General features: G+C 43.8%; 1 protein-coding gene across 8 annotated transcripts in view; it reads left to right on the forward strand.

Moving 5' to 3' along the window:
* The first annotated feature begins 5,003 nt into the window (after nt 1–5,003).
* LOC147421837 (uncharacterized) overlaps nt 5,004–16,169 on the forward strand; it is a 51,818-nt gene continuing 40,652 nt past the window's right edge. For 7 of the 8 annotated variants that reach the window (XR_015186746.1, XR_015186745.1, XM_086502682.1 and 4 more), the window contains exons 1-2: nt 5,004–5,529; nt 5,639–5,731. Coding sequence is in view for 5 of the 8 variants with exons in the window: in XM_086502682.1 (XP_086358808.1) it covers nt 5,095–5,529; nt 5,639–5,731 (528 nt within the window). In the remaining 3 variants the exon portion in view is untranslated. The remainder of the gene's footprint in view (nt 5,530–5,638; nt 5,732–16,169) is intronic. The other variant, XR_015186747.1, reaches the window with a different exon arrangement.

Below are 16,169 nucleotides of genomic sequence, written 5' to 3' on the forward strand. Positions count from 1 at the left end.
TTGAAGGCACAATTTCAAGAAGAAGAAGGGTGGACACACTCATGATATTCCTCACCATCAACTCCCATCTCTCCATTATGCCTCCTACGATCTTGTTCCCTTCTCATTTTCCTGCCATACTCTACCTATTGTATTCATCTTTTGCAAGCAATCAACACACTCCATCTTGGTGCCATACTTTGTGTCGCTTTGGATACATCTCATTGTGAGTATGGTATATGCTTGTTCCTTGCCATTTTTTTTTCTGCTTATGTTAAGGTGTGCGGATTCGCCACCATACACACACACTCTCTCTCCCTCTCATATTCCTATCATCTTGCTACTTCCATCTTGAGGTGTGCAGATTCCCCACCTTTTGTATGAGAAGTGAGCATACTTGCATGTATCCCTGACCTCGTTATCTTCCTTACTACATGCACGAGTAGCGAGCCCATTCTCACTCACTCACCACTCCTCTCACCTTATTCTCTGACCACCCCATTCCACATTTGGGTGTGGATCTTGAAATTGTTTTCCATGGCATGTTTCATTGTGTATATGTATGCGTCCTAGCCGCATATCTTGCTAGGTGGTGCCCCTATTGCGTATTCCCCATGATGAGGCCATTGTGCATAGTCTTGGTGTAGAGGCCACCGGGTCTATTTTTTCACTTCCGCCTCTCACCATTATCATCTCTCTCTCTATGTCGTTTTTCTGAGTAGTCACTCTCTCGGTGATTTTTTTTCGTATATGAGTGCATGTATGGATTAACCGAGTACGTATAAAGTTGCCCCATGATTATTTCATCATGTTTAACACGTTGATTTATGCATATGACGCGTTTATGATCACGTGCGTGCATAAAAATCGTTTTTTGTTTCACGTCATAGAGACGGTAGGAACACTGTTTTGGTCATAACTCAAAAAACGTTATGAATCAGCCCGAACCCTTTATACCAGAGATAAAACATATAATTTAGAACATTTTTTCTCTTCGTTGTCATGTGAAAATCACGCACAAGCTAAGAGATATGGTCAAAAAACAACTTACTGCCCATTGCACAACCAAATTTTTTGACTCCATGTTCCTTGGAGAATCACTGTATTGATTCACCGGATGGGCAAACCCACTTAACCAATTGAAAATCTTGATGAAACTTGATGATAAATGTATTTAGGTCTCCGTTATCATCTCGGGAATGCGAGTTATTAATCGTTCCATAACCGGTTTTACCTATACGTGTAGGGGTGCTACCAAGGGGGAGTACCATATGACGTCGTGAGTTAATCGAGCCGTTTAGGGTATGATCTATGGTTTGTTTTGGTGAGTTGATTTCAGCTATTAGATGGCCATAAATTTATGTGAGAGTATATGGTTAGACATCCCGAACCGCATAGGCAAATATGACTGAAGTGGCTTTCTTTTTGGGTTATCGTTTGTTGTGTAAGTACCATATGGGTAAAGTGACGTGATAGAGTGTTAGTCTATATTATGGAGTTGAACTTGATGCATTGGTTTGAGGTTAAATACTTTCATTTACATGTTATACATGCTCCCAAAAATGGCAAAAAGTTGTTTTTTGCATATGTGTGAAGTATGGTTTATGGTTGACTTAAAGGTTGGAGCTGTTTTGCATCATGTTTATGGTTATGAAATGTTATCATATGATGTATGGAAACTTATGGATTGATGTGGATGCCTCATATGCATACATGATTATGATTGCTTTTCACCTTTCTAGGTCAAAACTAGCTCCATGTGCTAGGGAGGTAAAGTGCAGATGTGATGCATCAACTTTGCATGGTTGGATGTTGTTAAAAATTGGATTTTTAAATCATGATTAGTTGCTGGTCGAACTCTTTTTATGCATGAAAGAATCATGTCTTAAGGGTCATATATGTATGGACTCCGATTGACTGCAATGGATATGTCAAACACCAAGTGTGGGAGTTGGTTCAATGTGATTATGATTTATGGTTAAGGGTTGAGATTCCCTCATGGATTATGGTTATGATTTTTATGGTAGAAGCCGTTCATGGTTTTTTTTCTTGGATATGGTTATACTGTCAAAATGCTGCTGAAATTTTTACAACCATGTTATGTTCTAAAGTGGTTATGCAGGATTGGTCATGTCTATCTCACCCAAGTTGGGCAGAGTGCTCACCCGTGTGATGTGATTGGATTATGGTTTATGGTTTTGGGATTGGATCATGAAGTGATCTAGATGGTTTATGGTAGGCATGTAAGGGTAGAGACCCTGTATAGTCTAACTGCTTGGAAAAGATTGTTTGTGCATATCGGAAATGATATTGTGATTGGACTCATGTATTATGTTTCCTATGGCAGCGTCGCTACAAGACTAGGATCACATATATCGCTTAGCCTTAGACTAAACGGTCGTTGACCTGGGGTTTTGCTGGATTTGGGGTGTTGCTTAGGTCTTCCTATTTTTGTTAGGCTCATCTCCACAGTTAGTGCGTCGAGGGTTGAATGACCTACATGGCTAATGCATCGGGGATTTTGCCTTGGCTTTGCCTAAACACCCGGTGCTGGGTATCGAAGAGGCATGGCGCCTAAACTGGTATGGCTGGTGTTGATACCCTACCACCTACTGGTACTTAGGATCCTTTCCGAGCTCGGGTTCATGGAGGGAGGCGAAACGGCCTCAGCTTATGTCTAGCTCAGGTAGGTTGGAGGTGTTCTGGCACGCTCTCAGCGAAGTAAAATTCTCTCTATCCGTAAGTAGTAGAGTGGATGTGGATGGGTGAACCGGTCGATCCCTACACAGGGTCTGGTGCTCTTCTAGTTATTTTGTCATACACTGTTTTTGATGTTATGGTATATCTAGATTTTGTCATTGCATTAATACATGGTTACCTGTTTCACTTAGATGGGGCATTTAAAGATTCTCTGTTGTCATTCTCTCACGTCTTTGTGCACTCTATTTCACCCTCCACTATATTCTCCCTCTCTCTCTCTTACCACAACGCGGTGTACACATCATATATTCACTCTCCACAATGTTATATTTTTCTTGAGTACGCTTTCATTCATAACACCCATTCATGGGTAGTACTAGTCGCTAGGTGCCTCTGTGGATGCAGCCCGGCTCATGGCCTAAACTCTATGCTTGGTCGGGTGCTGAGAACTCCTTCCCTATGCAAATGCTTCCGCAACTCTGATGTATATTGAAAATTGTGTAAAAGTGTAAATTGTATATTTTGTGCATAGACCCCCGGGGAGGGGTATCTCTCATCTTCTTGGTCTATGTAGCCTTGTATCTGGAGCCTTATATTTATAATTAATAGTGTAATGGGAACGTATTGCCCTTTAAAAGCTCCAAATGCATCAAGCACTGGTTCCAATTCTTCATTTTTTATGACCATCTTTTGAGCTAACTCAATTGAAATGAAGTTATAAGTAGAGTCAAGATCAAAGAGAATGAGAACACTTTGATCCCTGACTCCACCCCATGCATAACGTGGCTGACAAACTTCTTCACTACAAGAGATATAGGTAACATGAGGAGAGTTTGTCATGAAAATTAATTTCTAACCTTCTAAAAGTATTTTCCATCTTAAACTGCCACTTAAGACTGGGAAAAATAAAAGAGAACAAGCGGAGTTAATTAAGTGCTTATATAAACTTAATTTGGTCAAAGTCTTGGGATCAAAGAGAAGAAGTCTATAAAAGAGCAAGGATAATTGCTAGTTAGTTGATCTCAATCAAAGGTACATATCAACAAAGGATAATCTTATCATGAGCACCTTGATCAAAGGTACTGTTCAAAGGGAGTTAATTAGAGCGATTATAAGAGTCTAGAAATAGAATCTAGATGTGTAAATTTTAAACAATAAAATTTATTCTTTAGACTCTAAGTATGAAGCCTGGAAAGTCTTAGGGTAATATTAAAATTTGCAAAAAAATAGTATAAATTTAATTAGCAGGATTCAGGTCTAGCTTCAAAGCACCTCCAATGTGGGGAAGGGATAAAAGAGACTAACTCATGGGAAATTGGGTTCTTTGCTCTCTCTTTCGAGTGCCCAAGCTGGCAAAGCAAGCTCTCTCTCCCTCTCCCTCTCTCATGGGATCGAGCTCAAGAACTTGGCTATGGATGCAAATCCAAGCAAGTAGATGCTTGAAATATCTTCTTCTTCTTCTCTACTAGTCTAGATATGCTTAATGCTTGCTCATATAGTAAGCATACTAGAAATTCCTCTCTTTTTTCTTTAAAAGTACTTCTCTTCACCCTCATCTTTCTCCATCCCTACAGTTCTTTCTCCCCACTAGGGTGTTTAGGGCTTGGGAAGGAAAGTGGTTACAACCATGTGCTTCGGCGAAAACTTATAGATCATCATGAGGCCTCTAGAAATAGAACATGCCTCAAAACTCAAAGAAAGCATGGCGATGGTGATGTGACTAATGCTTCCTCAGAGGGTGCTTGGTGTCGTGCTCTGGCTTTATTAGCAGTGACAATGATTTAACCTGATGGCATTGAGAGGAACTATCCAGGCCAAAGCATACATGCTCAAGACTCAAGATCGAGGCTTTGACGCCCTTAATTTAAGCTTCAAGAAGGCCATTGATATCAAGCCTAGAAATGCATGTCCACGCTTTCAACTTGGGGACATGCTGTCTCAAACTTGCAACATCGAGGTTGAAAGTGGCACACATGACAAGAGTAGAGTAGGCTCAGTATTGCAAGAACGTCTATGAAAAAGCTGATGCAGCCATTATTAATATTGGTTAATGGTTGATCACTTAATAGGAGTGCTGCTAATCCACCCATTTGTCAACAACATTATTGCAAGGGACGGACGCAACATGTAGAGGAAGAAAGTGGAGGTGGACAAGCGAAGCATAGCATGCACTACAATCGAGTATATGTAGCCACACAAGCGTACATCAACAACCACCTTGGCCACACAAGTAGACCTTTTCAGCCAGCATCCACGATACCATCCACATGGATACCAACACACTTCAAATTAGCAAGAACAAACACAATAAATGCACCAATTTTAAGAAGCTCCTGCACATCCTATCGCAGTTTTCTCATTGTTTTGGCTGTATTCTTTAAATTTTCGTCACCAGAGCTTCCCGAGTCGCGCCTGATGGTGGTTTTGAGGTCTCGCACGCGCACAGGGGCAGACCGTTTGTATCAGCCATCGCCAATCTTTGATGGCGGAACTTTTCCCACCTTTAGATACAAGGCACGGATACTTCAGTGCACAGTTTTTGACCCCGAACAGGCTGTGCTTTTTGCTCCTTTTATAGGTTTCGTGGCTCCCACGGCAGGTTTCACTGGGGAGGGATGCACTATTAAGGCTGCTATAGAAGATTCGTGCAGAAAACTCATTTCTTATATTGAGTACCGTGTAACGGGTGGATTGCTCCCATTTCATCCCGAATGCATTCGGAGTCACCTCAGATGTCTGCGAGAGTACGACATGTTTGAGGGAGAGTGGGAGCTTTTGACGATTGATGCACCAGGCGACTTTGCGTGGGGAGAGCGAGTGGATTTTGACATTGTAACAGAGATTGATCAGGTAAACTGATAATATTTGTAAATTTGTCGTACTTTAATAAAAGCTTTAGCTTGTGTCTTTGTTTGTATTGCTCGGTTGTAAAGCTACATATGTGATTATTTTTTGCTAGGTTGCCGGTATTGTCAGACAGGTGGGGTGGCGGGAGCAAGGTCAGACACAGTGGCACATATGGAGAGAGCCTGCTTTCTTGGCTTTGAATTAGGTATGTATACTTGTACGTTGCGATTTTTATGTGTTTCGAATGTGTGTTTTATGAAAATCCTCATGTAATTAGTAAACTAAATAAAGGCCAAATAAACATATGAGACTTGACACCATTCTTGGTAAAACATAGTAATACCTAAATTTCTAACCAGAAAGGGTATTGAACTTAATGGATAACTAGGATACAACCTCAATGATATGAAAAGAAAACGTTGAGATACAAGAATGAGGAGGACACAATAATGGGAGAAAGTGATGTGAGTTATGCCATGAATTCTCACATACAACATCTTTGCAGAGGTGGGGTTTAGATAGTCGGCTGGTTTGTGTGTGTACTGCCTATTAGATTTGCTACATCAGGATACTTCAATCATGTGTGCATTGCCATGTATTGTCGGTAAGATGTAGTAAGACTACAATGGGCGGTCGTTCAAAGCTTAAGGCTAGATTAAATTTTATTAGCAGCTTCAGGCTCTCCAGCGTTGAGGGCACATATCACCCGCATGAGGTTCTTTCTCCTCCCGAAGATCAGATCAGCCAGCATTTTTGCAAATCTGCCAGTGTTTTGCAAAAGCCAGGCAAGTGACGGCACTTGGAGAGTTTTCATCGCGGAGAACCTTCTCCACCTGCGTTTTTTTGCTTCTTCCATTGGCGTTTTTGCTTGTGGCTACCAACGCTATCTTTTTGGGACTTTTCGTCGCTGGGAAAACCCCTCTGCTCCATCTTCGTTTTCAGCTAGATCTGCGTTTCTGGGATCTGTTGCGTTTTTGGACAGTAAGGCAGCGTTTGCTGCACATAGGATGAGTGCTGGGCCTTGCCCACTACAGATCTGGCCTACATCACTGGCTTGGCATCCAGTGCCTTGCCGGCCCGCATCCTCTCCATTTCCACCGGATTTCAGTCATTCCCCACTGCTGTTTTTTCTGTCTACAGCCCTCGGACGGCTGTGCACACAGAGATAAACCCTTGCTAGACCCTCTGACCCGCTCCGGACCCTGTCGAGAGTGTATGAGCATGCTGAAAATTAGTGGACAGCAGCATTTTCATCACCTTGTAGTTGCGTTTTTGGGTGCATAGCAGCCACATGGCTTGTGTTTTTTACAGAGGATGAGGTTACCTTCTGCCAGGACACCATCCGATGGTGGTCCATGCGGTCTCTCAGTGATTGCTGCAGTACACGGTATCTTCGACGTCGGCTTGATCATCTACGGGTGTACGATCCTTGGGAGATCCATTCATTCCAGCCATCATTCGGCGGTTGCGCATTCCAGATGGGGGTGGTGACTTGTGGTTTGCTATGGACACACCTATGCACTCATAAGAGGAGTTCATACGAGAGCTTGCTTTATTTGTGAAAGCACAGTTCAAAAAGCAATAACAATTTACGTTTTTGCTTTAAAAGGCCCAAAAAGCTTGCATCCGAGATCTCAACGTGGATGACGATGTAAATATGGAGATGTATGTCATGTTTATAAATGAGGTCACAACGGGGAATAAGATATGAATGTCATTGTGTAATATGTTGTGGATCAATGCTCATTTGGGGTCTGTAGACATCTAGAGACATTGGCCATTGGGTCTTTGTACGATGTGGACAAGGGTGACTTTCATTTGGAGGCACTATATCGTGAAGCATGCTCCATGGTTGTGATGCCATGCGTGAGTAATGTGTTGTGTGGATAGTAAATGAGTATGCATGACCGTTGTTAGTGTTTGCTTTTTTGATCTTCTTTTTGCAAGTGTAATTGAAGCGATTATCCTTCTTTTATAGGGGGGTATGTCACAAAATTGATCACGTGTCATATCGTCGGCCGCTTTAATAGAAGAGAGACCGCCAAAGTGGAGGAGAAAGATTAAAATTGCGATGTTGATGTGGCAGCCTGCGACTTGCGACGTGAATATGCTGAGAATCACGGTGCTGACATGACATTGAATGGACAGGCCGAGGTGGCTGATGTTCCTACGCATGCTTTATAAATTATGGGTGCTATGCTTTCTAGAGCCATAAAGCAGGTGCTTTATGCCCTGGTAGGTGGTTTATATAGGTGGTTTATATACAGGGCTTGCAAGCCTATTTGGGTATCAGTCCAAGAGAGACGAGCCCATGTAACTGGAGCCCATGTGAGCCTCAACGTGTTGAGCACTCGGGAGTTGTATCTTATGCAGATTAAGGATAAAGAAATACCCTTGGGGGGTGCATGGCAAAGGGCCAATACCTCTGGAGAACGAACTCCGCCTTCAGCTTGTTGAGTATTGTTGTTGATTTGCAGATTGTTCTCACATTCGTTCTACTATTATTTGTGGGCTGTTTTTTGTAGAAATACTGCCTTGTTGGGTGACACGCCGATTTCAACTTCGCAGCTAGTTCTGGTGAAACAAAGTTCGCCTTCGCACCACTGTCAAAGAAAATCAATACTCGCTTCTTCCCATGCGTTGCCAGTTCTGAAGAGTCATCCTCTTTCCGCAAACCGTAAATATCCGAAACTAAGCCAGCATTGGTCTTGGCTTTCTTGCCCTTTCTGTCTTTTGGTGCTTTCGAGGTCTCTGCAACGCCGATATTATTCTTCTTGGCCTTGGTGGGACAATTAGAAGCATTATGTCCTTGAACGTCACACCCAAAGCCTGGACATGTCCAACAATTTAGGTTTACTAGTTTAGTGTCCCTCTTACATAATTGGTTTGTACACTCTCATCCAACCACATAAAATTTGTTACTTCAATATCCACATCTTCCTCCTCGGAACGATCACCCTAGAGGAGATCATGACCGCCATTCAGGCGGCTAATGAAGCATCAAAAGCACGCATGATAGCCCAATTTGACGTCTTAGAGAGACAGATCAGTGACATCCAGGTGCAAATGCAAGAGCAAATGCATAACATGCAGGTAGACTTAGGGATTCTCCAAGGACAGGGTACCGAGTTGGTGATCCAAATGGAGTTGTTATCCAACACACGTCATGATCCAACAGCAGGTGACAGCCCTGCAAGACTGTAGTCCAGCACAGAGTTCGGGAAACACAGGACGGCAAGTACCCCCGAATGAGGAGGTCGTGGATGGGACCGACTCCGATGTAGAGGAGGATGACACGAGTTTGTATCGTACAACTGACGAGACGAACCCCATGCAGCAATTGCTGGAGTAGTTTGAGAAGGCGAGTCTCCAAGAGCGTCGTCTTCGCAGGAAGGAACTCACGAAACTTGTGGCCGCCATGAAGGCTCCCCATGCTCCCAGTAGTAGTTCAGTAGCACAGCCATTGGTTCGAAACTCACCCAATTTCACCAAGTATGACGGGAAGATCGACCATGGAGCAGTCAACCAGTTTATCCATCAATATGTAGCTCACTTTCCGTTTGCCAAAATTAGGGACCCGCAGGATAAGGTTCATTTGGAAGCCCCGCATCTCACAGGCGAGGCAGTCGCATGGTACGAAGTTCTAGTGGGATATCTTCATCTCGGATTTCAAGCAACGGTTTCTCCCTCCAGAGTACCTCACCGCATTGGAGGATGAGTTTGCCGACCTCAAAGAGAGAGGTATGCCAATTTTGACGTATTCCAACAAGCTACTCACATTGGCTCAGCAGATAAGAACCACAGAAAAGATTCCACCCTCTCGACCAAAAGACCATCGTATCGAGCTCATTCTAGGCGCAGAACCACCCAACCAATTTTCCCATCGCTTATCCAAAGCGTTAGAAGGGGAGTTGGAAACACAGATTGCAGACCTCTTACGGGACGGATTTATCCGCCCATCATCCTCACCAGTCTCGCCACACCCGTCCTCTTCGTCATGAAGAAGGATAAGTGAGCCCAATTATGTGTCGACTACAAAGCATTAAACAAGTTGACGATCAAGAACAAGTTTCCCATGCGTCGCATCGAGTACATTTTGGCGCAAAGTTCTTCACCAAAATCAACTTGAAGAGCGGCTACCACCAAATTTGCATTTTTGAAGCCGACATTCCGAAAATGGCTTTCAGATTAGAACGTGGCCGTTATGAGTTCGTGGTGATTCCCTTTGGCCTCACATGCGCTCCAGGGTCATTCAGTAAAACCATGTCCCATGCATTTGCCGTGCTCATTGGGAAACGTGTCTTCATCTTCCTAGATGATATCTTAATCTTTTCAGCAACATATGAACAGCATTTGTTGGATGTGGAGAAGGTTTTCCAGATTCTCAAAGAAAATCAACTCTACGCCAACGCCAAGAAGAGTCCCTTTGGGGTACGCGAGGTTTCTTACCTCAGTTTCATCATCAGCAGCGAGGGCATCAGATTGGACCCCGAAAAGATCCAAGCCATTTTATCTTGGGAGATTTCCCAAACCGCCCAGCAAATTCGCTCTTTTCTAGGTCTTTGTCAGGCCTACAGCAGACACATGAAGAATTGGCCTGTGCTTGTTGGGAATGTCCCGCAGTCAATGTGTTCCAAGAGAGAACATTCCGGACACGAAACTTGTCACGAATCTTGGCATTGAGGGGCCAGGAAGGTCTAGATTGTTTTCAGCAGCCCCTTACTAACAATATCATCATGAATTTTGTTGCCCATATCAGCGTCTTGCATAGTGCCACCTACCTTCAAGATGAAAGCATAGGTAATTGCATCTGGAGAAACGCCCTTGCTCTCGCGTTGGCTGAAAACAGCCGAGTGCTTCCTGTCCCTGCCACATTTGCCATAAATGTCGACCAAGGCAGTGCAAGCAAAACATTTGTTTTTGACAGCCGCTCAGTTTTTTGTGTTAAGCCAATTTTTATAAATTTCAAAGTTCATAAATGGCTAGTTTGGGGGAGCACTTCGGGGGCCATTTTAGGGTCATTCCATGGGCTTTATAAGCCCAAAACATAGAGGGTTTTTGGCAATGTGAAGCCCAACTTTCAAGTTCCCTCAACTTTCATGAGTGAAGACTCGAGCCTATTACCTCGGCCCTCAAGGCTGATTGTCTATTGCTAATTTGCTATATTGCCACAAACTACAACTTTCAAGTTTCATTGCCTCAAGCCTCAATTTTCAAGGCTCTAGCCTCTCATTGCTTATAGCTGCATAGGCTCATTGTCTACTCTATTCTCATATGACATAGGCTCATAGACTCTGCTGTGAGTATCCTACTACGCTCAAGGCTCAAGCCTCATTGATCTGTGAACCTATGATCTATGCTCTATGACATATGTGTGGTTCATGTTTTTTTTTATAAAAACACATTTGTAATTTTTGCCGTTCCTGACACTGACCCGTTCCGTGACTTTTGCCGTCCCGACCCCGTTCCCCGTCCCCCATTCCCGTTCCATGTTTCTATGGATTTTCGGTGGTGCTCTTGGCCTTCAAGAGCCTTTATAAGGCTTGGGCTGTATGCCAATTATCACACAGATATACTTTTGGAGCCCGTGGAGTTATGAGGTAAAGAGCACTTGGGAGTTGTACCTTATCTTGATGAATAAAGAAAGAATTGCCCTTTGGGGACGCTCGACTTGGGGCCAATACTTCTTGGAGGGGAACTCTGCCTCTCCCGTGTCTTGAGTACTGTTTGCTGCGATTTATGTTCAGTTGTGTTTGCAATTTTCTGTCAATTTACCACCTTGCTAGGTGTCAAACCGATTTCAACCAATCCACCACACTTGCTTCTACAACGATGCTTGCTACTCTCGTCCTGTCTTACCCCACTTCACAAGGATGATGTGTTATTGGATGCTTTTCCTAGCGAAGCTAACCTCGTTGTAGAGTCGATCAATCACGTAGAACGGATCTTGGCTTTCGAGTCGAGGTCCAAAGAACCCCCACAAGAAGATTCGATAGAGCCCGAAGAAGCGATCTTGGCTCTCGAGCCTTGGTCCAAAGAACCATCACAGGAAGTATTATGTGTTCGCATGATTGCTATGCACGCATTGTTCGAGTGTTTCATTCGTGAAGGTTTCCTGTATTTTAGTCAGCATCGTTATGTGATCCCTTTTCCTAGGCATGACATATTGTATGTTGAGCACGTTTCTCTCATGGATGAGCACGAATGTATGCGGATTGTTCATGAAAAGATGAAAAGTTTGTATGTCAGGAAGTCACATTCCATGTTTCTTCCGTGGCATGACACAGTTTCCGAAAGAGCACATGATTGTATGAGCACCAAGCATGGGCATTTCCATTGTGATTTGCCACAGTTGATTTATTTCGATCAAACAGAAAAGATTCGACCTCATTGTTTGCATGTGTTTGATGAACGGGTTGTCACTCCGTCTCTATGTTCATCTACCTTGCATACACAGTCTTTAGAGAAGACAAGATTTTTCTCCTTCACTTTACATGGAATGGGTATGTTCATAGTTTTGTGTTGGAGATGGTTTCATGAATTTTCAGCCATGGAGATTTTTGAAGACGAAAGAAGCAGGACTCTAGACGAAGTTGAAGCATCACAAGAGCCACAAAAGACTTTGAGTCGCATTCGGCGCGGCCCAAAGAAGCAAGCGTTGCAGACCTTTATGAAGTTCAAGTACCACACGACCCACACCTCAGAATGGGCCGGCGAAGAGTCACTTCCAGGATTCCGGATGCTGTTGGCGATCTCCCTCGACGCCATACAGTTCGGTACCAGTACCTCACTTTGAAAAGGAGGGGATGTCACGTGACACATCCCAACCCTATGTGTCCGTGGACAAGCTACACTACAGCAGGGTTCAGTCAGTCTAGATTAGCAGTGATCTGGCACTTTTGTGAGTCTATTCGTAGACCGTGTATGCCCAGTCACTTAGCATAGATACATATCCTCCGGTTGCACACAACATGATCTTCGGAATTCCCATCAGAATCCATTAGCATCAGTTAGGCGAATTTTCCAGTGCATTTAGCCTATTTTCCTATTTATTGGGATTTTCACTTATTATTTTTAAGCGACTTTCCAACAAAAGTAGGTAGGGCAATTTTGCTAAGTTTCTATATAAGCAAACCCAAGTTAGCACTAAATGGCAGAAGAGGCAGCAGGAGCACCTTGCTCAACAGGCAACTTCTTAGCAAGACCAACCCCCGCGACTACTCTTGCGTTTTCTCCACAGAAGACCTAGCGTTTTTTCATCAGATCAGCCTTCGCGATTTGTGCACAGCAGATCAGCCCCGGCGTCATCACGACACAGCAGATCAGCCTAGGGTTTTTGCATTTGCAGAACCCCGGCGATAGAAGGACCAATTTCAGCCCCTGGCGTTTTTGGATTTCAGCAGCAAATTAAGACCGGCATCATTCACCTAAAGTGTAGCAGATTCAGCCCGTAAAGACCACTAGTTTTCAGCCCTAAGAAACCTCATTTTTCAGCCAAGAAAACGCAGCCAAAACAGTCATTTTCAGCCACCGAAACAGTCCCGAAATTCAGCGATTAGAAGATCTCAGATTTCAGCCGTCGTCGTCGTCGTCGTCATCGGCATAGACCAAGTTGCATAGTCCATTGCATACGCATTGTACACCTTTGTGCAATCAAAGAATAGACCACTCTCGCCGACGAGTGGGGCCTTCGGAGGAGGGTTTTACAACCTCTCGGGTGTCGTATCTCTTCTCTCTCTATCTCTCAGTCTCATTCACTTGCACGCACAATCCACTCACTTTGTTCTTGACCACAGCACTCTACAAGACGGAAAGCTCTCTCTTTCCCTAAAGAACTAAAAGGAACCTTGAGCAATAAAGATCACTAATCTTGAGAAAATACAACATTCATTCCGCTGCACCTAACAGCATGAGACTGATGCAAGTCTAGGCTATGTCGGCGACGACGACGACGACACTAGGGCTGAAATCTGCAATCTTTTATATCTGCTGTCCAAAAACGCTATGGACTGAAATCTGCTAATCTTCTATCTGCTGAATTCTGACTCTATGTTGGTGACGATGTCGATGACGACGATGCGACGACGATGCGACGACGATGTGCTGAAAATGCAGATGCTGAAATCTGCGTTTTCCGGGCTGAAACTGTAAACCTTGCGGAAACTGACCGTGCGGCGAGGAGCTGCTGCGGGAAGGTGAGATCTGCGAGGTTCGGGACTTGATCTGCGATGTCTGAGTGCTGAAAACTGATTCTGTTGCGATAGATCTACAAAACGCTGAGGTTGCTGGTAGATGCAAAAACGCTAGGCTGATCTGCTGTGGTCTTGTCGTCGTGGCTCTGCAAATGCAAAACGCTGGCTGATCTGTGGTTTCTTGTCCAAAAACGCTAGCCAAGATGCTGTGGAGCAAAAACGCTAGAAGCCTTTGGGTTCCTGCTGAGAAGGTGCCTGTTGAGCAGTGCTCCTGCTGCCTCTTCTGGCAGAAAGTGCTAACTTGGGTTTGCTTATATATTAACTTAGCAAAATTGCCCTACCTACTTTTGTTGGAAAGTCACTTAAAAATAATAAGTGAAAAATACCAAAAATAGGGAAAATAGGCTAAATGCACTGGAAAATTCCCCTGATTGAATCTGATGGATTCTGAAGGGAATACTGATGATCATGCTGTGTGCAACCAGAGGATATGCATCTATACTAAGTGGCTGGGCATGCACGGTCTACGAATAGACTCACAAAAGTGCCAGATCACTTCTAAATCTAGACTGACTTGATTGAACTGAACCCTGGTCATGCTGTAGCTTGTCCACGGACACATAGGGTTGGATGTGTCACGTGACACACATTTTCTATGGCTGCCCAGTATGAGAACACGAGGGCAAGGAGGGATAGCACTTATGTACAAGGAAGAACTACGCGACATCCTTGATGTATGTAAAGTGGATACACATAAAAGGTACATTTGGGCAAAGGTGCACACTCAAGCCAGGCCTATATACATTGCCGGATGCTATATTCCACACAGAGTCCACTTTTTATGACAGCCATGGTTTGGACAAAACGGTTCCTTTCCAGGACCTATGTATGGACATAGACATGTATGCAAAATGTGGCAATGTTATGTTCATGGGAGACATGAATGCAAGGATTGCTCACACTCAAACAGAGGTATGGGATCATGGGCTACAACCATTTGACAAAGATGGACACATAGCCTTAGACCCCGCATGAGATAGAAGATCCAGTGATGAAACAATCAATGCCCAAGGACTAACCATGCTTAGTATGATGCACTCTATGAACATGCTAGTTTTAAATGGCACTCGCCGTTTTGAGGGTACAGGGCATTTTACATGCTATACATCTAACAAAGGGGCTAGCACCATTGACTATGCATTGGTAGCGCATGATGCTTTGGACATAATAGACACATTCGAGATTGGGAGTATATCCCCCAACTCAGAGCATATACCCATACATGTACGCCTACTTGCGTCAATGGAGACACGGTTGCAAAAGAAACGCGTGCCAAGTAGTTCATATGTAATGGATTACAAAAAGAGAAGCACCTATAGTCGAATGCTCGACACCTTGCTTGAATGTCGAGACATCACATATGACATAGAAACAGGCTGGAAGATCTTTCGGGATGCATTATGTGAAGCAATAGAAATCACAATGACCAAATCAAGAGGTAAGGGACACATTAAAGGACTTCCACACAACATCTGGTTCGATGACGAATGCAAGGAGGCCAAAAAACGCCTTAAATCAACGAATGTAATGAGTGCGGAATGGGTAGAAGCAACTAAAGCATACACCCTCTTGAAGCGGGAAAAAAGACGCCTTTATGAAACACATAAGGAACAACAAGATGCATTATGTTCAAAACAAATCCGAAGAGAGCATGGAAAAAAATCAAAGGCAAGTGTACGGATGTGATGGGGAATTTCGACCAAGAAGAGCTTCAAATGTATGTGGAGTCACTCTACATGAAAGAAATTGCCACCCACATGGGTGAAGTAGAGGGATGCATTTTAGCACAAACCTTTGATGCGGAGATCATTGCAAAAAGTCTCAAAAAGATGGGCAGTGGGAAAGCACCGGATACGCTACACATATGTTCGGAGATGCTTAAATGGGCAGGCCCGACGGCGCAAAAATGGCTACATGTCTTACTCAACCAAGCGGTCGCACATGGTATACCTCGTGATTGGCAAGAAAATTGGATAAAAGCTTTGTACAAAGGTGGGGACAGAAATCAGCTATCCAACTACCGCACGATCATGATTGGGGCGTGCATGAACAATTTGCTTGGAAGTATGGTGGAACAGGAAATGAGCAAGTGGGCTGAAAACAACAACAAGCGAGCCATAGGGCAGGCTGGCTTTCGACCTAAGCATAGCACTATTGACCACCTCATTACTTTCAGAGTCATAACAGAGAAATGTAGGCTAAAGGGCCAAACAATGTATTGTTGCTTCTTAGATTTCCAGAAAGCTTTCGACACAATTCCGAGAGCTAATCTATGGGCTCGAATGGAAAGGCTCGGGGTACCTACCCACCTTTGTAGAGTAGTGTGGCACATATGTACCGCGAGGTTAGATGTAAAATCAAGACCCAAGAAAGGTACTCTCGAGAATTCAT

The sequence above is a fragment of the Adiantum capillus-veneris genome, chromosome 27, assembly GCF_014529385.1.
Source record: "Adiantum capillus-veneris isolate H3 chromosome 27, ASM1452938v2, whole genome shotgun sequence".
Taxonomy (NCBI): Eukaryota; Viridiplantae; Streptophyta; class Polypodiopsida; order Polypodiales; family Pteridaceae; genus Adiantum; species Adiantum capillus-veneris.